This window comes from Halichoeres trimaculatus, unplaced genomic scaffold, assembly GCF_033239565.1.
Source record: "Halichoeres trimaculatus isolate MK-OKI-2021-1 unplaced genomic scaffold, fHalTri1.1 fHalTri1_scaffold_17, whole genome shotgun sequence".
In the NCBI taxonomy this organism is placed as follows: Eukaryota; Metazoa; Chordata; class Actinopteri; order Labriformes; family Labridae; genus Halichoeres; species Halichoeres trimaculatus.
Window position 1 is genome coordinate 31,319,360 of NW_027437195.1, and position 21,710 is coordinate 31,341,069.

The window sequence follows — 21,710 nt, forward strand, 5'->3', positions numbered from 1 at the left end:
GGTTCAGGATTACATATTGTTTACATGGCGTGGCAACCAGGAGCACATGACTCATAATTACAACTTTATTATCTCATAATTTCACCTCTTTTGTCATTTTTTTTACTGACAGGGATATGCTTCCATAAATTGCACTTATTGTAATTTTTTTTAAATATTTAAACCTGCAATGCCGTCTTTTTGATGGTTGCAGTAAATATAAATATAGTCTTTGACTCCACATTCAAACCAGAGGAAAGATGTAGTTTATCTCATGAGTTAACATACACCAGCAGAATTTATTAACAGATACAGTAATATTCTACTTCTTTAACAGACCCTGAACACTTCTGATCTGCATTTTTAAATCACTGGATATTTTTAAAATCTTTTCCTAAACCACCTTGTCAGGCATTGGACAGATCTTTTGCTTTCTCCATCGCTCGGCATCCAGATAAATCCTCGCGGCTGTGGATGAAATACACTAAAAAGACACTATCTACAGTCAAACAAATTGTACCAACAGTCTTTCACACCTGAGTATGTCAGCCTGTGTTTGTATTATCAGACAAAGCTTTCCTTATAATCCTCAAATTTTCCTAAATATGGCCAAAATTTCTCAACTTCTGCAAGAATGTTATGAGCACAACTGTGTAAGACCAAAGAAACCTAATAATGCCGTGTTATAATAGTTATGTTTTTACATTTTTATCTTTAAGGGGTTTGCAGAACAGCTGAAAAACTTAACCTTACTCAGGAAAAACACATTATCAGAGAGGGAAAAATAACAAACTGATTACTTCTGAGGTTGACCACATGTTGTGTAAATATTATTCAAACACTGTTATACCTGAGAAATTTAATGAAACAAACATTTAATAAAGCACTTTAACCTGAAAACTTCTCAGGTCACGTTAAAATTAAAGTCCAAAACTTCCTGCAGTACAATCACAGCACAACAAACCAGTTCAGAGATGTAGAAAGGTGTAAAAGCTAAAATAAAATTTATTCATCACACATGAAGTGAACATTGAACATTGAATTCCTGACAGTGACCACCCGTTACTACGCCCCGACTCGTGTTCACGTTACAGAAACGCTTCAAAGGAAAGGTAGATACACTGTTTTTACAATTTTCCAGAAAGGTCCAATTCTTTGTTTTCTTCTCTTCATCTTTTATTTCATTGTGTGTCTGTCACAAAGATCTGAACTCCTCTATCTCTGGCGTCTTCTTTTCATTCGCTGTCGTTGCTGTCGCTGTCTGAATACGCCCCCAGCAGGCTGAGAGATGACGAGCCGTTCTGAGCGCAGACAGGCTTCGAGCCATTGTTCGACTCTGGGTGGGTCGTCTTTGCTTCTGTGAAACAAAAGCACGCAGCAGTTGTTTTGGTCAAATAATGGGAAGGCGTTTGATAAATGCAGTGAACAAAAGGACGATTTCAGATACAGCTACGTAAAGACCTTGATCAACGCAGCAGGAGAAACTCACGCTCTACCTGTTAGTGACGAGGCAGCTGTGACTGCGCTGGGTTTACCGACTGCTGCTGATGATGCTGCTGACTTCTTCCTCACAACCAGGGAGCCCAGAGCGCCTCCTCCACCCAGGGTCCCCACACTCCTCTCCCAGGTCTCCACTTTGGCCCTCTTCACTCCTCCTGATGAAGCTCCCTGTGGAGCATTAAGCATCACTTTACTACCACTGCTTCTTAAAAAACCCACACATTTCTAGCTGTAAATGTATCTTTGAAGTGTTTAATGCTGATATTAGATTTCCCCAGAAAGAGCTTTCTTAAAAATTAAATATTATTGCGAGAATCTTTTATCTATTTCTCCCCAGGTTCTGGGTTCACGTTAATTCAGTTCCCGTTAAGCCTGAAAGAGGTGAGACGATGATGTTCTTCAGGTGATAATGCTCATGTTTCTGGAAAACAGGGTATGTCATTACTGGCATTCAGAGACAATGGCTGCCTGGTGATAAAAAGCTGAATCAAACCTTGACAAACGTTTTCCTGTTATCAGCCGGCTGAGAGGAAATAAACAAACCTGGCTCAGTGTGGGTTTTCACGCGTACCTGTGCCTCCGCGGGTCTGTCAGTGGTGAGGACGTCTGTTGGTTTGTCAGTAAAGGCCGTCTTTGACTGCGAGCTGCTCCCCTCCTCCTCCTCCTCCTCCTCTGAGTCAGAGTCTCTGAGTCTTTTCACCAGAGCCCGATCCAGCATCTCTCTGCGAAACAATCAGCACATTCAGATTTAATTGCTTTTTTAATAACTGTTGATCAGAGTTCACACCAGAAGAGCTCAAAGAAGAGACCAAATTTTTCATACAGCTGCATCATCTGTCAGAAAGTCTTTGTGCAGCTGTTTCTACTCACTTTGTCTCCCTCTCATCCTCCTCTTTCTCCCTCTCCTTCTCCACCTTCTCCAGCTCTCTGTATCGCTGGATCATTCCCTCAAAGTCCACCTGAGCCTGCCTCTGGTTCAGCTCCTTCAGCTCCTGCAGGTTCTCCAAAACTTCCATCTCCATCTTCGAGTCCTTTGTGCGGTTCTCCAACACCTGGAGGAGGATTGTGGAAGTCATCACCCCTCGAATCTCTCAATGAGAATTAAAAAAACGATAAACCTTGAGTTGACTCTCCAACACAAACCTTCATGGGGTTGTTCAGTTCCTCCTCTTCCCTCTCCTGTTGGATTCTCTTCTCCTCCTCCTCGATCAGTTTCTCTGCCTGGAAGTTTCTTGTTGCACCGTGCTCCATGGCGTAGTCTGTGTTCTCTGGATCAGTCTGAGATAAGAAAGGTAGATAAATTCATGGAAAAAACAGAGGCAATACGCTAAAATATGATATGATAATACTGTGTGATCATCAGAGTACTGAACCTCTCACCTTAAACGTAATCTCAGCGAGACAGCGAGTACATTTGATGTAGAAACGAAAGATGGGGAGTCCCATGTACAGCTCATTCTGAACCGTCTCTTTACGGGCATTGAACTTCTTTCCCTTGTAGATGTACTCACCACATGTTTTACACCTGCAAACATTCAGAAACATGTCACTGAGACAGAGGAACCAGTGACAACCTATGACATTATCAAGAGACAGTGTTTACTACTCTACTTTTATGAACTAAATGTTTTGAATACTTGATTCTGAGACACACCAGGGTCTCTTTAATCATGCTATGGTTATATTCTTAATCATTAAAGGGCACTTTAAAATAACAGGTCACAAAAACAAGATGTTCATGTAATCATAGAAAGGCAAAGTCAGGAAGAAAAATGTATAAATGTATTGACTTAACTTGAACTGTTTGCCCTTAAAAAATAGTTAAACTCTGATAAAAGTAGAAATTGAGGTAAAATTTTGAAGGCACTGTCTAACAGTACGTTTTAAGAGGAGATCTGAGGATTAAAGGGGATCACTGACCCAGTAAACCTGATCTCTTTTGATAAATCACTTTAAAGTTTTTTTTTTCTGCAGGTTGTGTTGTGTGTCAGTTAAATAAAGTGGGTGATGGAGGAGTGAACATGGTTTAAATCACGTGATAACAAACAGTCACCTCATGTTGAACGGAGCCATCAGCCTGACCACATACTGACGGTCTTTGGGGAGTTTCAGTTTGGGTATTTTGGACGGATCGAAATCCGGAGGGTAGTATTTCTGTGGACGACAAGACGTAGATTAGCAGAAGTCAACTTTAGTAACAGTGAAGACGGATTTTAGAAGACTGTATCTTTTTTACAATCTTTACAAATGCGTAACGCACATTAAATCTCCAGAGACAATTAGAATAGGAATAACACTCGTTTTTTTTTTTACCCCAAAGTGACTGAATTCAATGTTTTTAAAAAACTATCCTTAGCTTCAGAGCTAACCCTGTTCGTTTCTGAGCCCAAATACATGAACCATTAACTACTAAAAAGACCTTTAGTTAATGTCATGATACTTACATTCAACACTTTTCTTTCAGACATTGTTGTTTTGGCTAAAAACGATCAAACACTGAGAAAATTTGGGAATAAAATGAAATCTAACAACGTTAGTTAATGTTAGCTAGTTTTTGTAGGCAGTACAAAGTACTTCCGGTTATCTGCTCATGATTTCCTGTTTTGTTTTCGAGGAGTCCTGCTGCCCCTCAGTGGACGGGGTGAGTACCTGCAACAATAAAACAAATGCACATGAATGGACAAGACATTATCAATAAAGAAAAGGTGTAACAAAACAAACATACAAAAAAGCGTTTTTTTGTGTGTTTGTCATTTATAAAATTATTACAATTAATAATAACAATTTTTATTAAAAGCATTTATTAAAAAGATATTAAAGATTAAGAAGATCTGGAACAAATAAAAATCATGTAATAAAAAGCCAGCATTTAAACAGTGCTATGATAAATCCTTAACAAGAGGCGCAACCCAAAAATGTACAGTACACACACACACACACAGAAAAAAAAAGAAAAAAAAAACAGAGAAGAGAAAAAAAGCCAGACAGATTTTTAACCCAATAACAGCCTGAGACCATGAGGGCCAAAGGTAAGAGTAAACAATGAAATAGAATTGTAAAAATAATAATAATAATAATAACAAAAATAAAAATATATAAATAAGACAGGAGATAGGTGAAGATAAAATTATGATGAAAATAAAAGCCAAAAGAAAAATAGCAAGATTTTTTTTGTGTGTGTGTGTTATTATTTAAGCAAAATAATTCAGGTCAACTTGTAAAAATGAAAGAATAAAAAAAAAAATAAACAAATAAATAATAATAATAATAATAATAATAATAATAATAATAATAATAATGATAATAATAATAATAATAATGAAAAATAAATGATAGAATAGACACAATAGAAAGATATAACAGAGTCATCAAACAGAAGAGGATAACAATATCAAGCAAATCAAATTAAAACTTTATAACAAAAAGTAGTAATGGGTTAAAAGGCAAACACAGTAAGAAGGTTAATAAGAAGACGACCTCACATTAAAGCATTAAAGCATTAAAGCGCTGGTAAACTGATTCTACGTTGAACAAACAGTTGGAGAAACTTTTTTCTTTCATTTGGTTTCAGATCATTCTTATTCCTCTGGCCACAGAGTTAAAACCAGAACTAATTTTCTTCACATTCATCCCACCTGAATAATTGATAAGCATTTTATGTTGACGCTGCCCTCATTTCGCTCTGTGATGACCTCTCCTTGTTCTCATTGCAGGGGGTCCACATGAACATGAGCTGAGAAAGGTGGTCTCTATGTGTGGTCTCTGACGGGGTCAATAAAAGTCCCCCCCCCCCCCCCACCCCCCCCCCACCCCCCCCCCCCCCCACACACACACACACGGTGAACATGAGGTAGTTAACCCTCCAAAAAGAAATGAGATCCTGGCTACAGATTGGTGTCACTGTGGGTAAACCTGAGGTCTGATCAAGGCTTTATTGAACTTTGGTGACAGGAGGAGGAAAGAGGAATAGATCAGCAACAAGAAACAGGTGAAGGGATAAGGTTTGCGTGCACACAAGTTTCTCTGCACAGGGGTTTGAAGAAAGATTTATTTTAGCGTAGTGTAACATAGCAGTAACTTTTGTCATTTTGATTTTAAAGTTACAGATCTTAGCTTCACCCCTTTGTTCTGTAATGATTTCTCTTGCATGTGGTGATCCTCATCACATGAAAATGACTCATCAGTGAGTCAGAGTCACAGTTTGTCACCTGGAGAGGCTACAGTGAAGGAAAATGAGTTTGATCCCCATAAACCACCAGATTAATTTGTCAAATAGCTTTTATGAAATGTAAATTCACCTGTGACCCTCTTTCATCTCACCCCATTAGGCTCCTTCCTGTGATCATCCAAATATACAAAGGTGCTGATTGTCCTCCCCTGTGTCCCAGGCCTCCATTAATATTTCAGGGATCTTCTGATGTCAGCACGGCGCCTATAAAGAGGGCAGATCTCAGTCCTGGAGACCTCCAAACCCTCCACACGGTCAGAGAGCCTCCGTTGGTTTCCTCACAGACTGAACAGACTCCTCCTGTCCGCGTTCAGCACCATGGTCAGCGCTCGCGCTCTCCTCCTCGCGACCACCTGCTGCTGCACCTTCCTGTGGCTCGCGCGCGCAGAGGAGTCCTCGCTGGAGACTCGGTCTCTGGATTTCTCCCTGAAGAATCAGCAGGAGAAAGATCTGGTGAGAGGATTCATGTGATGTTTGACTTGTTGGGAAACGGAGTCTCTTTTCAGTGAAAGATGAGGTTTATTTGTCATTTCCGGCAGATTGACGCTTTACAAGAAGTTCTGGAGAAGCTGAGAAGCAAAGAGATGCCCTCAGAGAAAAAGCACGGATGGCTGCCTTCGGTAGGTACACCAAATTTAAACTTTGGGTCTATTACTCAGCAGTTATTCTCCATTTCTCTAAATCCCCTTCCCTGTTTGAGATTTTAAATGTCCTTGTGAGTAACAGCAGGATGGCTGGGTCAGTCTGTTGGATCATGAAAGAACACAATGAAATGTATTTGTTACAGAGGCGATAGAAATAAAATGTTAAAGTCTGATTTTAATTGAAGAAAACAGCCAACAAGCTTTATGTGGAGTTATATAAATGAACCATCTGGTTTGTTTTTCAGTGTGATGCTGGAGAGCCGTGCGCCGTGCGTAAAGGTGCGCGTATTGGCACGCTGTGCAGCTGTCCTCGGGGGACTTCCTGTAACTTCTATGTTCTCAAATGTTTGTGAAAGAAGAAAAAAGAAATCTGTTGGAAAAAGAGGCAGGTGTTGGGGAGATGAAGTGACTGTTGAAAATAAAAAAAAAACGCCATGTGAAGTGTGATTTTCTTTTCTAACACTTGGACTGTACATGTTGAAATGTAGATGTTTTGTGCTCATCCGTCTGAAATGTTTTATGTGAAACTGATTTTTGTACAAACTTATGAGTGAAATTGTGGCATCTGGTGGTTTTCACTGAATTTTTTGGGTCTAATTTGTTGTTTTCTCACCATTTGTTGCTTCCTGTTGTTCGTGTTATCATGAAGATCATAAATCTGTTGTTTCTTAACACGTCTTTGTCCAAGAGATTGATTTGGTGAATAAATTCACTTAACTTTATCAGTGTCTCAACTTCTTTGCAGAATTGAAAATAAAATTATAAAATACATGCTACAATACCTTTGGATATTACATTTATGTGAATATCATTTAGTTGCAAAATGATGCTAAATTATTGATGCAATTATGATATTTATAACAACAACAACAACCAAAAGGATGATACAGATGATTTGGGTGGGGCTGAAACATTGGTTGTTTGATTAAAAATTATAACAAAATGTCGTTGCCAAACATTTTTCATCCAAGCTTTCAATTTTAAATGATTGCCTCATTTTTTTGTATTTATTTTTGCTTCTCATGATCTCTTAATTTCAATCCCACAGAAATAAAACATTTCAAATCATTGAATTCATAAGAAGTTCTTTTTATTTAATTGTATTAAATTTTTGAAATTTATTTTTGGAATTCAATTTAATTTTATTGTATTTCATTTATTTATTTATTTATTTGCTACGATTTTTTCCAAAACTTTACAACAAATAAATCACTGGAAACCTTTACTTTTATTCTATTTAATTTTTTTATTTATTTGGATCAGACTTTCCAGAGGCCATAACATAAATAAATGACATGACTTTTTTTTTTTTTTTAACAATAATAATTTCACTTTCACTATTTATTTGTTTCTAGTGAGAATTTTAACAGGCCTTACAATAAAAAAATGACTGGATTCCTTTATTTTAATTTAACTTCATTAAATTTTAAAATGCCTTGTTTAATTTAATTTAATCTAATTTTATTTTATTTTATTTTATTTTATTTTATTTATTTATTTATTTATTTATTTATTTATTTATTTATTTATTTATTTATTTATCTCTCTATTTATTTATCTATTTATTTATAAGGGTGGATTATTTTTTGCAGTCCTTACAATGAAGAAATAACTGGAAGTGAACCTGAGGAAGCCTACATTTGCTTAGATTTTAATAAATAATAATAATGATAATATCAGACAGTATGAAAATGACTGGACAACACTGTTTTAATATGGCCTGTGTTGTCCTTGTAGAAACCATCACAGGCTTTGACTAATATCAGCTGTAACATGTGAAGTGAAGAGCTTTTACTTTGACAGGGTGTGTTTATGGGTTACTTACAGAGGATCCTGTTTCCTCTCTAACCGCTGGACACCAATAAAGACAAATCTTTGATCGATTTTCCCTCATGTCATCAATAATTCAGCTTCTTCCTTCACATGCACTAATGCAGACAGCATTCCTGCACAGCAGCTGTCCTCCCTGCTGTCATCCCTGCGCCCTGAGGAGGAGGAGGAGGGGAGGAGGGAGGAGGCGCTGCTGTCAGCCTCTCAGTGACATCACAGCTCCAACATGGCGTTCAGCCGGGTGCTGGAGAGGGAGGTCCAGGAGGAGCCGCGGCTCGCTGCCACCGCAAACCTCGACTTCAGCCTCCACAAACACTCCCTGCTCATCATCATCGGACGGACAGCTGAGCCCGGACACGCAGGACTCACCAGGGGGGACATAGAGAGAGGTAGGATTTACCCAGCATGCCTCCTGCAGCGTCTCTGAACCGCTTTGCTTCCCTTCCTCAGCGTTTAAAACCCACATCCTGCGACTTCTGCTCGCTTTAGCCCGACCTGAGGTCCAAACGCTGCAGTGTTTGTGTCATTTTATCCTCCCTGGCTGAGGATGCGTCATCTGGCGATCCTCCTCCATCAGCACCACCTCGTCCCTGAAGACGCACAGAATGAAAAGCAGTCTGGGTCTGCTGGTCCGTCCCTGAACCACTTTACCGTTATGTAAGGAAAGCTTAGAGGGAAATGTTGCATGCAGGGTATAAAGCTAACAGATAGACACTTGTAACCTGTATGTGTGTGTGTGTGTGTGTGTGTGTGTGTGTGTGTATGCACAGCGCAGGCTGCTCAGACTGGAGTTAGACATGCAAGAATAACCCTTTACAAACTGTGCAGGGAGAGGCAGCTGTGCGGGCTCAGTGCTCGTCAGGAAAAACTGCTTTTAGCTTCAAATTAGGTGAGATCAACAGACCAGGGTCCGGTCCAGAGTCTCTGATGGACTCAGCGTCATGATGGTTTCATGTGGACCTCTGTGTCCTCCCAGAGGCTGATCCTTCCTGACATCACCGTGCAGTTATCATGTTGTTGCTGTGTTTGCATGTATGTGTATATGTGACACAAACTTTGGTAATACCTTCAGGTTTATTTGCATATTAATCTCTCACTGTGTTTGTTTTTATCTGACAGTGTTTTTAAGATGACGTGTATCACTCTTGTCTCCTGTGACCTCTTTGAACTCCAGGGATCCGGTCATGGGACGTGAACTTGAAGTCCTGTAACCTGAACCTCTTTTTCCAAGAGTTCCTCTCCCATCACACAGCGTCTTTCAAGACTGCAGGTTAGTAACTCTGGGACTTTCTGCCCGGACTCAGAGAGTCCTGGTCCATGTTTACTGCCAGGTCATCCGGTCTGGGGTCAGGAAGGAAGGAAAGTGGAGGAGCAGGAGGGCGATTGTTCGACATGGGCGGACCCCGTGAACTGAAACAATAGAGACCTTTAACCAAGCGGTGCCACCTCCCTGTGTGTGTGTGTGTGTGTGTGTGTGTGTCTGTGTGTGTGTGTGTTTGTGTGTGTGTGTGTGTGTGTGTGTGTGTGTTTGTGTGTGTGTGTGTGTGTGTGTGTGTGTGTGTGTGTGTGTGTGTGTGTGTGTGTGTGTGTAGCTTTTTAGTATGCCGTGCCAGCACAGTCAGGGGAAATGGACAGTTGTGGTTCAGCTGGATTTTAGAGAAATGACCACAGACACAACCTGTAACATCAGAGGAGGACTCAGCAGGGGGCGGAGGTTCAGACTCTGTGGGACAAAAATACTGTCCTGACTTCTCTAACTGAGGGTAAAGGATCTTGTTCCTGAAACAAAAGATGATATTTTCTCAAGTTGTTGCACAGTTTGCACATAAAGCAAAATCAAATCTGCAGACGTAAGATAAAAAAAAAACATGTTAGTGGAAGAAAGGCCGTGAGGAGTTTCTGAGTGATCCTGAAAAAGTTTCTCTTCTAGAGATCTACCTGATCCTGATCCACACTTTAAAGCGCCAATATGAGTTACTCCTAAATGCTACTTCTTAGTTTCCTGATTGGGTCGGGCAGGACCAGGTTGATTTACGGCACGTCTAAGTCTCTATGACAACACCACATCAGCTAAAAAGGATTTCTGTGATTATTTTTGTAGTGATGGTGGACACTGGAGCCTAACTGTCAGACAGAAAAAGGACAGAAGAGCAGAAGAAGGATAAACAGGAGAGAGAAAGAGCACAAGCTAAAGGCTAACACATGAGCTAAATGCTAAAACACAAGCTAAAGGCTAGAGCTTGAGCTAGAACGAGCTAGAACATGAGCTAAAGGCTAAAACATGAGCTAAAGGCTTAAACATGAGCTAAAGGCTAACACACAAGCTAAAGAATAAAACACAAGCCAAAGGCTAGAGCATGAGGTAGAACAAGCTAGAACATGAGCTAAAGGCTAAAACACAAGCTACAGGCTTAAACACCAGCTGAAGGCTAGAACACTAGCTAAAGGCTAAAACACAAGCATAAGGCTAGAACAGGAGCCTAAGGCTAAAACACGAGCTACAGGCTTAAACACAAGCTAATAGATAAAACACAAGCGAAAGGCTAAAACACGAGCTAAAGACCAGAACACAAGCTTAAGGCTAAAACCTAAGCTTAAGGTTAAAACATGAGCTAAAGGCTAGAACACCAGCTAAAGGCTAGAACACAAGATAAAGGCTTAAACATGAGCTAAAGGCTAAACACAAGCTAAAAGCTAACACACGAGCCAAAGGCTAAAACCCAGGCTAATGTGTTTGTGCTAATGTTGTCTCCAACCCACAGTCAGCAGTTATTCTGCAGTGGTCTGTTCAAACTTGAGAGTCTATCAATAAAATGAAGAGCCAGGTTACGTTAGCTTAGCTCTTTTTTATCCTGAATGAACAAGATAATCCATCAAGAATCAATTAAACAACAACATGTAAACAACATCATAGGCTGTTCATTCAAAGATATTTTCATCTTCTAATAAATATCTTCTGGGACAGGATGAAACCTTATAAAAATCATTTTAAGGCAACAAGGTAACAATACACTTCTGCAAGAGTGTAATGTTCATTATCCTTTGCTCGTACATAAACAAAACCACGTCTGAGCTGGATCATAATTCCTTTATTCAAGATTATTTTTTATTCTGCACACTCAAAATGATCATCTGGGACAAAGATAACACCCTGTGGACACAATTTAGATTATTCTCAGATTTCTGCAAAATAACAGATTCATTTCCAACAGTTTCCGTCTCCTCTGGAGATCCAGGAGCTGTTCCTGAGACGATTTGTTAGCTTGTTCCTTAGTGATAACTCGCTGTCCTTCAGGTGGTGTTTAGTTTGTGCAGTCTATTAAACATCTTTCTGTTTCAGCTGTGGGAGCTAATTCTCTAGCTGAAGCTAATGCTAACCTGTTATTGGGAGATATTTGACCTTTGCACAGAAGATTAGATCTAAGTGAAGTGGACTGAAGAGGCTCCAGATGATGGAGCAGCTGAAGCTAATCGTTCTCACCCTCAGATCTTTATTTTTCAGTCTAAGACGTGGAAAAGTTTCCAGAGCAGTAACTGGAGTTTAAATCTTTAATCTTTGTTAGACAGGCACTGTTTTTTGGATGTGGGTCATGGCTCTGGGTTTGTGTCGGCCCTGGTTGATCCAGTTCCCCTCAGACTGAGTGAACGTGGCGTCTCGTCCTCAGACTGACTCAGCTCTCCTCTTTCTCCTTCCTGTGTCTCGCTGAGAGTCGATCCTTCGCCTGGTCGTCCCTCTTCGTTTTGACTCCTCTGGGCTCAGACCTGTCAGCTCGCTCCTCCTTCCTGCAGCTCAGACTTTTCCAGTCACCGTCTCCTTTTCCTGTCTGTCCTTCTTTCTGTCTTTCTGCCTTTCTGTCTGCCTCCTCAGGGCAGAAGTGTCTGCGCCACAGCACCAGAGTGTTGGACACTCAGGTGCTGATCAGCCCGTCTTCAGACCAGGTTCACTCAGAGGTGAGGGACGCGCTGCTTTCCTCAGACACACAGAAACTTTAGATTAAACTGGGTGAACAGGAATGCCATGAAGAAGAAAGAATCCTCTCAGTTTTTGAATGTTTGTCCAGTTATTGACTAAAAACCCTGATGATGCATTTAAAATATGACGTATTAAAGCAGAAAAATCAAACCTGAGTCAGTTTAAAGAAGCATGACTTGTTTTGATCCATGATTTCTGACTCGCAGTCTGATTTCAGGAAGTTTTCTGCTGCTTACGATTCACATTCATCTCAGTAGTGAATCATCTGTTCTCCTCTTTCTTTTCCTGTCTTCACTGATCTTTACTTTAGATTTTCCTGTGACTGAAGTGACGTTAAAAAGCTTAAATCTCTCTTCTTCCTGCCTCCAGGTGTCGGCTCTCCTGTCCAGAGACTCGGCCCACAAGCTGCTGATTCTGTCCGGTCAGAGCGTGGAGGAGAGCGGAGAGCTGCTGTTTCACCGAGGCCTGTTTTCTCCACAGCAGCTGAAACACATCCTGACAGAGCAGGTACCTCTGTCTGTCCCTCTGTGAGCTTTATTTCTCCAACAGTTAACCAGGTTTAACCTCGGCTGGTTGTTAGAAACATGTCGGTTTGAGATCTGGGAATATTTGGTGTGAAAAGGCTATTTGTCTGAATTATTTGTCTTCCTAAGTGAAAGAAAACCACTCAAATGTGGTTTTTGTCCTGATCCACAAATGAAAACACAAAAATAATCAACTTTCAAAATAAATAGAGCCACAAGATCCATGTAGAGAGATCACTGTCACTGTCCCTAGACTGAGGATGATGAGAAACATTTTTATCGTCACGGTCCGCCAACTGCAGGCACAGCAAAGGCCGTCTTAAAACCTGAATTATTACTATTATTATTTATTTATTTATGTCGCTTTAACCCCAAATTTTGTCCCTTTTACCTGAGATAAACACAAAACCACCAAACCTCAAAATTCAGTCATGCTTAAAAATTTATGAATCCAGTATTTGTGTAAAAACAGATGCTCCACAGTGCCCCCTAGTGGCTTAAAACTGCAGCCCCTCCAGCTAATTTAAGTCAGAGGCCTGAAATTTTTTGTGAATAACTATCAGGACTAGAGCTACAAAAAAGTCTCTTATAACCATAGGAAATTCAAAACAGGAAGTTTGGAATTTGGACTTAAACATCAGATTTTGAGGATTTATAGAGTACGTATTTGAACAAACTAGTCCAAGGTTTTTCTCAGATCAACTTCAAACTTGCCTTGTTAGGAATTAATTTTTATGACTGTTTGTGTTTACCCTCATATTTACATCTTTAATCACTCTAAACATTGGTTTTAAAGTCAAAGTTCAGTGTATTCTTACCTCGATACCTTAAAGTAAAAGATGCTGACAGTGAAAAGCAGAAACAGATATTTATTTGGAGTCAAACAGGTGATATTTATGTTACTTTTTTGTTTTTCTGCTGATTGTCCTTCAGAAAAAAAAATCAGGATTTGACTCACACTCTTTCTAAACTGCCTCAGCCATATTTTGCTTTTTGAGCTGCTGATATTTATATTTCAGCAACCTCACTTTCATTTTTAGACTTTTTTATTTTGGAAGGGGGTTGCTTTTATTTTGAAAGGACAGCTTAATGAGACAGGAAATGTGTTTTAGTTAGTGGTCTTTGGACAGAAACCTGATCAGGACCGTTGTGTCTGCAGTTCATAGACCAGGAGGTCCCAGCCTCCTGCAGACCCAGCCTGACCCTCAGCTGTCCCAACGTGGGCCCCTGGAGGACCACCCTGTTGGAGAACCAGCTCCTTCAGGCCCCGCTCACGCTGCACGTCAACCCCCCAGAGGTGCTGCCCGCCATGGAGGCTCTGGGGGAATTCACCTCCCTGATCTCCGGGACCCTCTCCCCCCCGTCCCCCTTCGACCTCCTGCCTCCTCCCACCACGGTGGGTTTCCTCAAGCTGTCGCGGCCCTGCTGCTACGTGTTCCCCGCAGGCCGCGGCGACTGTGCCTTCTTCGCTGTTAACGGCTTCACCGTGTTGGTGGATGGCGGCTCCGACTCTCAGGCCTGTTTCTGGAAGCTGGTGCGGCACCTGGACCGGGTGGATGCGATTCTGATGACCCACGTGGGGACGGAGAACCTTCCTGGGGTGAACACCTTTCTGGAGAGGAAGGTGGCTGAGCTGGAGGTCAGCGCTGACCTCAAAGGTGAGGAGGGATCCTCTTCATGTGCTTTGGATCTTTACTAGAGACAAAACCTCTGAGACATGAGACTGTGAGACCAACCTGAGACATTAGTCATGAGACCAACCTGAGACATGAGACATGAGACCAAAAAAACAACAGAAAAAAGCACTTACTGGCAGCTCCTGCAGCCGAATAACTTGTAGCACTGTTGTTGCACTAGCTAGGTTTTCCTTCTGTCTAAATTCTTGCTTGTGTTGTACGTCACTTTGGACAAAAGTGTCTGCTAAATAAAACTGTTGAACTGTAGAACTGTAAAGACCGACCTGAGACATCAGACTTGAGACAAACCTGAGACATGAGACCATTAGACAAACCTGAGACATGAGATCAACCTGAAACGTGAGACTGACCCGAAACATGAGACATGAGACGAACCTGAGACATGGTACCATGAGACCAACTTGACACATCAGACCATGATGAGACTAACCTGAGACATGAGACCCCACTGATACATAAGACCACAAGACCGACCTGAGACATGAGACATGCGGTCAACCTGAGACATGAGACCATGAGACCAACCCCAAGACATGGGACTAATCTGAGACATGAGACCATAAGGCCAACCTGAGACATGAGACCTTGAGACTAACCTGAGACATGATACCTTGAGACAAACTTGAGACATTAGACCAATCAGAGACATGAGACCAACCTGACCCATAAGACCAACCTTAACATGGAACCATGAGACCAACCCCAAGACATTAGACGAACCTGAGACATGACATCGACCTAAGACATAAGACGAACCTGAGACATTAGACCAACCTTAGACATGAGACATAAGACCAACCTCAGATGTGAAGTCATTCTGAGACTTTAAAACCAGGCTGAGACATGAAACCAACCTGAAAGAGTCAGTATCAACAGTTGTTCCTCTTGTTTCATGTTTTGAAGTGTTTTCTCTGTTTTATCTCTAAACATCTTTTTCTCTGTGTTTGTCCTTTTTAACCTGAACAGACGACTCATCAAAGAAGCTCATCTCCCCAGAGCTCGGAGTCGTGTTCTTTAACGCCCCCAGCAGGTTGCAGCTGGAAGAGCAGCCCTGTGAGTGATATGAAGCAGGTCTTTGTTCTCCAGCATTTGCATTGCAAAACGTTAACAGACACATGAGGTCTTTATCTGCTCAGTGCTGGAGTCAAAGATGCTTTTATAGTTTTCTTCTGCACTTTAATGTCACTGTTTTAAAACGCTGCTTTGATCTGAACAGTTTATAGTTTACCCTTTTGATTTTAATCCGAAATGTCAAATGAGACACCTGTTCTTCGCCCTGAAAAGTAGATTTTTAATAACACCCTAAACCTGCAGAGCTGTCACACAGTCTGTGTCAGTGAGCAGACTTCATGAGCCGTCAGGTTTCCTTTGCTTCCTGCAGGAAAGTGTAAAAATGCATGAAACAAAAAGCAAAGAAGAAATGGAAAAAACAAACCCAGCAGGTGTCTTACACCAATCATAGGCTGAGATAACGTTATCTGAGGTTGATCAAATTTCAGGTGACCATGCTGCCTCAGGCCCCGCCTCCTGGAAAAACCTCCAGCTGTGTGGACTTTCTTAGTGATCTTAGTGAAAAAGTCTTTTCCAGGTATAAACCCGATCCTGATCCACACCGTAAAATGAGATTATCAGCATTGATACAGGTTTTTCCTAAATGCCACAGAAGAAGGATGAAAGGGCAGAAGAAAGCTAAAAAGTAGAGTGATAGAGCACGAGCTACAGGCTAAAACTCAAGCTAGAAGTTGAACACAAGCTGAAGGCTAAAAAAAATTCTGAAGGCTAAAACGTGGAAAAACAAGGCTAAAGTTCAAGTTAAAGGTTAAAACACATGAATTCAAGCTAAAAGCTACAACGTTGACTAAAATCTAAAACACAAGCTAAAAGCTAAAACACTTTCTAAAGGCTAAACATGGACAAAAGGCTAAAATTTAAGCTAAAGGCTAAAACAAAGGCTGAAACAAGAGCTATTGGCTAAAACACATGCCAATGGCTTAAATGCATGCTAAATGCTAAAACATGAGCTAAGGGCTAAAGCAAGAGCTAGAGGCTTCAACAGGATATGACGCTATAGCACTAAGAAAGAAGATCTGATCTCCATTAGTTCCCAAAACAAGCAAATGCCATGTCTTCACCTCAGTGTAGCTGTGACTCCGGGTCAAAAGGTGGCGCTGCAGGTTATTCCTCAGAGTCCCTCTAAAGAAAAACTTGGGCTAAGTGTTAAATCTGACCGGTTGCTGTAAAGTTAAGTGTTTTCTCTCCTCTTACAGGTGTTGATAACGTCCTGAAGAGCACGCAGCAGGCGGCCCTCACCCTGAAGCTCTTAAAGAAGTTAGACATCAGACCTCATCCGTTGTTTCGCCCTCAAGTGGTCCCCATCGAGCCGCTGACCCTGTTCCAGAAAATGGGGGTGGGACAGTTGGATCTGTACATCCTCAGCCCGGGGAAAAGCAGCCAGGAGTACCAGACATTCATGCAGAACTGGCCAGACGCCGTGTCCTCGGCATCCAAACCCCAAACCCTCCCCCTCCCCGTCCTGGCCTCGGTGTCCGCCCTGCTCGTCTGGCACCCCGCGTGTCCTCAGGAGAAGGTGGTCCGGGTGCTGTTCCCCGGTGTGACCCCGCAGGCCAAGCTGCTGCAGGGCCTGGACAAGCTGAAGGGTCTGCCCTTCCTCCAGAAACCCTCCGTGACCACCGGAGACCTGGAGCGGCTGGGGGAGGACAGACAAGCCAAGAGGACCGAGAGCCAGGACAGCGTGAGGTCACAGGGGAAAGACACGACGGCCAGACACGGGAAAGACCGAGGAGGGAAAGACGAGGGGAAGGACAACGGGAAGGGGAAGGTGGTGAATGGAGTCGCAGCCAGAGAGGCCGACAAGACCCGACTGAAAGAGGGCGGAGTGAAGCAGAAAGCTGCAGCGTCAGAGAAAAACGCCTCAAAGAAAGGTGGAGCGAAGGACGGGAAGAAGGAGGAGAAACCTGGGAACAAAGAGGAGAACAGCGCCGTCAGGAATGATCAGGGGAGGAAGGACGGCGTCCCTCCAAAACCAAAGAACGAAAACAAAACCAAACTGAAAAAGGACGCAAAGAACGACTCCAAGACAGGGACCAAGAAGACAAAGAAGACACCAGGAAAGGACGCTAACGGCAAGAAGACGAACGTCGAGCTGCAGAAAAACAACTCAGCAAAGCCCAGCGCTGTGACGGCGTCAGCATTGGAGAGTCTGGACAGAGAGAAACCAGAGGACAACTCCAAAGTGTCGACCCCAGAGGATATGACGGCCGACTTCCTGCAGCTCAGGGCGGAAACTGAGAAAGAAGAGGCAGGAAACAGGAGCGTCCCTGGAGGTCTGAGCGAAGAGGCGGAGCTTGACGCTGCTGATCCACTCAGGGCAGAGGCGGCAGGCTGTGGCGAGGGGGCGGAGCAGAAAGTGCAGCTCGGGAATTCCTCCAAACCTGCAAAAGTTGTTGGGTTTCCGTCTCCTCTGAACAGAACGCCGATGACGGAGCAAGCCGCCCAGCAGGACGTCACCCCGACCGAGTACACGCTCCTGGACGGCGCCCTGAGGAGCAGCCCTCCCTCTCGGTCGTCTCCCGATAACCAGGCCGCCGTCAGCCCCGATGAGGAGACCGTGGAAGAAGCTTCGCCTGACTCACGCCCCAACAGCGCCGGCCACACTCCTTACTGCCTGTCCCCGGACGACGTGTGGTGCAACAGGGCGACTCTCAGCCGGTTACAGGCCCAGATCGGGAACCCGGACCCAGCTGACGACAACCAGCCCAACGCTTCATCCAAACAAGGCGAGGGACAGAAGAGCGCCGCAGAGAGCCAGTCCCACCCCCGAGAGAAGCACCTGACCTTCCTCTCTCTGGGGTCCTTCAAAGACGGATCTTCAGACCCGTCTCCGTCCTTCGCCACCACGACCACCACACACTCTATGCCCGCCGAGGTGAGCTCGCCTCAGTCCACCGAGGTCGACGAGTCCCTGTCCATGTCCCTGGAGCAGGGACCGGCCTATGTGAGCCAGAGGGAGGGTGACGACAGCGTGCATCACTCCAACTCCAACGGGCACTTTCCAGGGATGCCTCTACCGTCGAAGAAGACCCCCAGGTCTTTGGGACAGGGGTCAGACATGGGGCGGCCTCCAGCGCCCAGCACGCTGCACTTCGAGGCGTCAGCCCACGACGTGGATCTGTGCCTGGTGTCCCCCTGCGAGTTCAAGCACTTCAAAACTCCAGACCTGAGCTCAGGGGTGGGCGAGCCCTCCAGGGGGTCCTCCCATCACGGCAACAACAACAACAACCCAAAGGAGGCGTCCCCCAGCGAGTCCAACGCCCCCGCCTGCACCGAGGACTGCCCCTCCACCACGGCGGACGGGGCTCTGGACTCGGATGAGGACGAGTCCTGCAGCGAGCCATCGAACTCTTCCCACGGCCTCTGCGCCAGCCGGGCTTTGCCTCAAGACCCGCCCCCAGCTCCTCTGAGGGACAGCCCGCCGCTGCCCCCACAGCCGGACACCGCCATGCCGGTCCCTCAGTCCGACTCTGACGCTCAGGGGAGGAGAGCCAAAACCAGCAGCACGCGAGGGAAGAAGACGCCGGCGGTGAGTCGAAGCAGGAGTGACGAGATCAGATGTTCCACTTTGTCCATAGGGGGCGCCAAAATCCACACAGAGTGAAAGTTACTGACGGGAGCTTTAAAGAGTTTTCTGCACTAACTGGATCTTTTGTTTTTCCGTCTGTTTTCAGGTCATCGAAGCGTCCCAAAGACTGGGCTCAGGTAAAAGCCGGACAGGAAGTCAGAGCGGAGTCTCAAAGGTCTCTTTGACTCGCACTCCGTCCTCAAGCAACCGCTCCACACCAGCAAAGTCCTCCCCTAACCCAGGTTTGACTCATCAGAGACAAAGAGTCAGAGTTCCTGTTTCTGTTTCCTCTCATCAGTCTGTCCTCTCCTCCCGCTCGTCTCAGGCTCTAAATCTACCTCCAACGGGGACGTCAGCGTGTACGTGGACCTGGCCTACATCCCGTCCGGAGCCTCCTCCTCCACGGTCAGCGTGGACTTCTTCAGGTGTGTGCGCTCGTCCTGCTTCATCATCAGCGGCGACAGCCCCGAGAGAGAGGAGCTGCTGAGGAACACGCTGGACGCTCTGCTGGACGGGAAGGCGGCGTGGCCGGACGCCGTGCAGGTACACGGACAGAGATCAGACTGAGCATGTGCTGCGTCACAGACAGGAAGCTGATTCCTCCTCTCTGTCTCCAGGTGACGGTGATCCCCACCTTCGAGTCGGTGCGGATGCAGGAGTGGTACCAGCAGACTCTGGACCGGCAGCGGGAGCTCAGCATCACCGTGCTCGGGTCCAACAGCACCGTCGCCATGCAGGACGAGACCTTCCCCGCCTGCAAGATCGAGTTCTGAGGGAGACGAGTGATGAAGAGCAGAGTTTGGGCTCGGGGATGGAAACCAGACGAGGATGAGGAGAAGTTACCTGAGTGGACGAAGAGGAGAGGAGCTCCTCCTGCTGGAGCGTGTTGCATGTTTTAACTTTACCCTATGACCCTGTGTCTGACAGGAGAGGAGACAAACGGCTGCTCCAGCTGCATGATGGGCTGGAGCGCCTTTAGCGTTAGCACTCACAGGTGTCACAGGTGTCACAGGTGTGGATCCACGGCCTCTGAGCTGAGTTTGTGGGATGTAAAGGGTCATTCCGCTGCTTTGGATGTATATTTTGTATTTGACCTTAAATTTCTGCTCCTAACAGCTCGGTTTGGTTTCGTTTCCCTCGTTTGCTGAAGCTGCGTCAGTGTGACGGACTGAGAGGACGTTTACAGCGTTAGAGGACGTCCCTCTTCGTGTCCAGGTGTGTCGTGACCTCATTGTGGACCATCAGACCTAAAACACAGAGTGATGAATCTAACGGATGATCTGATGGTAGCGAGTGATAATCTCCCTCTGGAAATGAGATTACTCAATCTGAGTGTGCAGAGATAAATCCATCAGAGGGGATTAGAGGAGCAGATTAGATTTAACGACATTACAGCGTTCGTCTTATGAAAAATGGTTGTGTTAGTGATCCGAGCAGAGCGTGAACGCAGGAAACAGACGTTAACGATCTGAGAAAATCACCCTGACATGGGATGTTTAACAGTTTTGATTAATGACTGTAAACATCAACACAAAGATCTAAGGACAAAGAAAATCAAACACAACAGCAGTTTATAATTTAATCCCTGGAAAATGATTCGACTGTTTTTAAGATGAAGGAGCCACTTCAGAAACTTTATTCTGAAAATCAATCAATCAAAATTTATTTATAGAGCGTTTTACAACACTGGAGGTGACCAAAGCGCTGTCCAGATAAAATAAATAGTAAGATAAGAAATAAAAGTAGAATAAAAGAAAGAAACAACAGAACACGTCTGGAAAATGTCTGAACAAATATGTTTTAAACTGGGCTTTCAAAATCTGAATCTGCTTCCTCTCTCTGAAGGAAATGAAGTCAAACACTCCTGATCGAAATCTTTAGACCAGATTTTATTAACATTTGGCTCTGTTGGATCTTAAAATAGTTTTAAATAGAGTTTAAAATGTAAAAAGAAGAAATGGAAGTGAGAAAAAAAAACGGTGTCAGCAATTTATTAAGAACAATAATTAAAGTTAAATATTCTGTTCATCAGTCGATCAAAAGTTTCAGAGCTCAGACCATTAAAAACAAAATCTGCTTCTGACGCCAAAGGCTGAAAAGTTTACTCTCTGTGAACGTGGATCAAAAAGTCCAGAGGTAGACCCTAAACATTTCACCTGCTCTGAGCCGGACGATCTGATTGGTCGTTACTGGAGCCGACTGCAGCCCAACAACCATCAGACGCCATCTGAGAGAGAAGAGCTTTAAGAAGAAAACACGTCTTCAAAGGCCCCGCCTCCTTCAACGCCTTCATGACTGAGGGCCCTGGTCCTGGTCTGTGTGGGAAGGACTGGGTTTTGGACCTGGGAACGGATGGAGAGGGACGAAGACAGAAATGGACGTCAGGTCAGACAGGGGATGATCCTCCGTGAAGACGTCTTCACCACCAGGAGCAGCGTTCCCATGATCCTCCTGGAAACACTCGCATCAAGCAGGAAGTGAGGAGCTCCTCAGTCCTCACTCCCATTTCTTGTTTTTGCATTTTGAAACTTAACTTCTTGAGAGCCAACAGAGAAAAATGTAAAAAAGATTTGATCAGGTGTGTTTCTTTTAAAAAGACCAAAACAAAAATCAAAGATAAAGATGATCTATCACGCTCTAATCCCTCCTAACCTCAGTTTTTCTCTCTGTTTTCACCTCATCTCTTTCTCCTTTTT

The 21,710-nt window shown here is 43.9% G+C and overlaps 3 protein-coding genes and 1 long non-coding RNA gene across 4 annotated transcripts; 2 read left to right on the forward strand and 2 right to left on the reverse strand.

Moving 5' to 3' along the window:
* Positions 1–966: 966 nt before the first annotated feature.
* On the reverse strand, positions 967–4,097 carry yju2 (YJU2 splicing factor homolog). The gene is made up of 8 exons (XM_074691398.1): positions 3,924–4,097; positions 3,533–3,633; positions 2,860–3,004; positions 2,623–2,757; positions 2,350–2,531; positions 2,051–2,201; positions 1,476–1,647; positions 967–1,336 (listed from the first exon to the last, which is right to left on the reverse strand). The coding sequence occupies exons 1-8, from the start codon at positions 3,945–3,947 to the stop codon at positions 1,215–1,217; spliced, it is 1,032 nt and encodes a 343-aa protein (XP_074547499.1). The 5' UTR covers positions 3,948–4,097; the 3' UTR covers positions 967–1,214.
* Positions 4,098–4,993: 896 nt separating this feature from the next.
* LOC141806135 (uncharacterized) lies at positions 4,994–8,432 on the reverse strand. Its single transcript, XR_012599768.1, has 3 exons — positions 8,177–8,432; positions 5,778–6,133; positions 4,994–5,241 (listed from the first exon to the last, which is right to left on the reverse strand). It is a non-coding gene; the product is annotated as an uncharacterized LOC141806135 (long non-coding RNA).
* On the forward strand, positions 6,025–7,134 carry LOC141806134 (cocaine- and amphetamine-regulated transcript protein-like). The gene is made up of 3 exons (XM_074691400.1): positions 6,025–6,160; positions 6,247–6,327; positions 6,597–7,134. Exons 1-3 carry the CDS (start codon positions 6,026–6,028, stop codon positions 6,702–6,704), a joined length of 324 nt encoding a protein of 107 aa, XP_074547501.1. The 5' UTR covers position 6,025; the 3' UTR covers positions 6,705–7,134.
* On the forward strand, positions 8,372–20,478 carry LOC141806131 (microtubule-associated protein 1S-like). The gene is made up of 10 exons (XM_074691397.1): positions 8,372–8,570; positions 9,356–9,451; positions 12,050–12,132; positions 12,524–12,661; positions 13,838–14,336; positions 15,342–15,428; positions 16,643–18,975; positions 19,121–19,256; positions 19,340–19,557; positions 19,632–20,478. Exons 1-10 carry the CDS (start codon positions 8,408–8,410, stop codon positions 19,785–19,787), a joined length of 3,909 nt encoding a protein of 1,302 aa, XP_074547498.1. The 5' UTR covers positions 8,372–8,407; the 3' UTR covers positions 19,788–20,478.
* Positions 20,479–21,710: the final 1,232 nt, after the last annotated feature.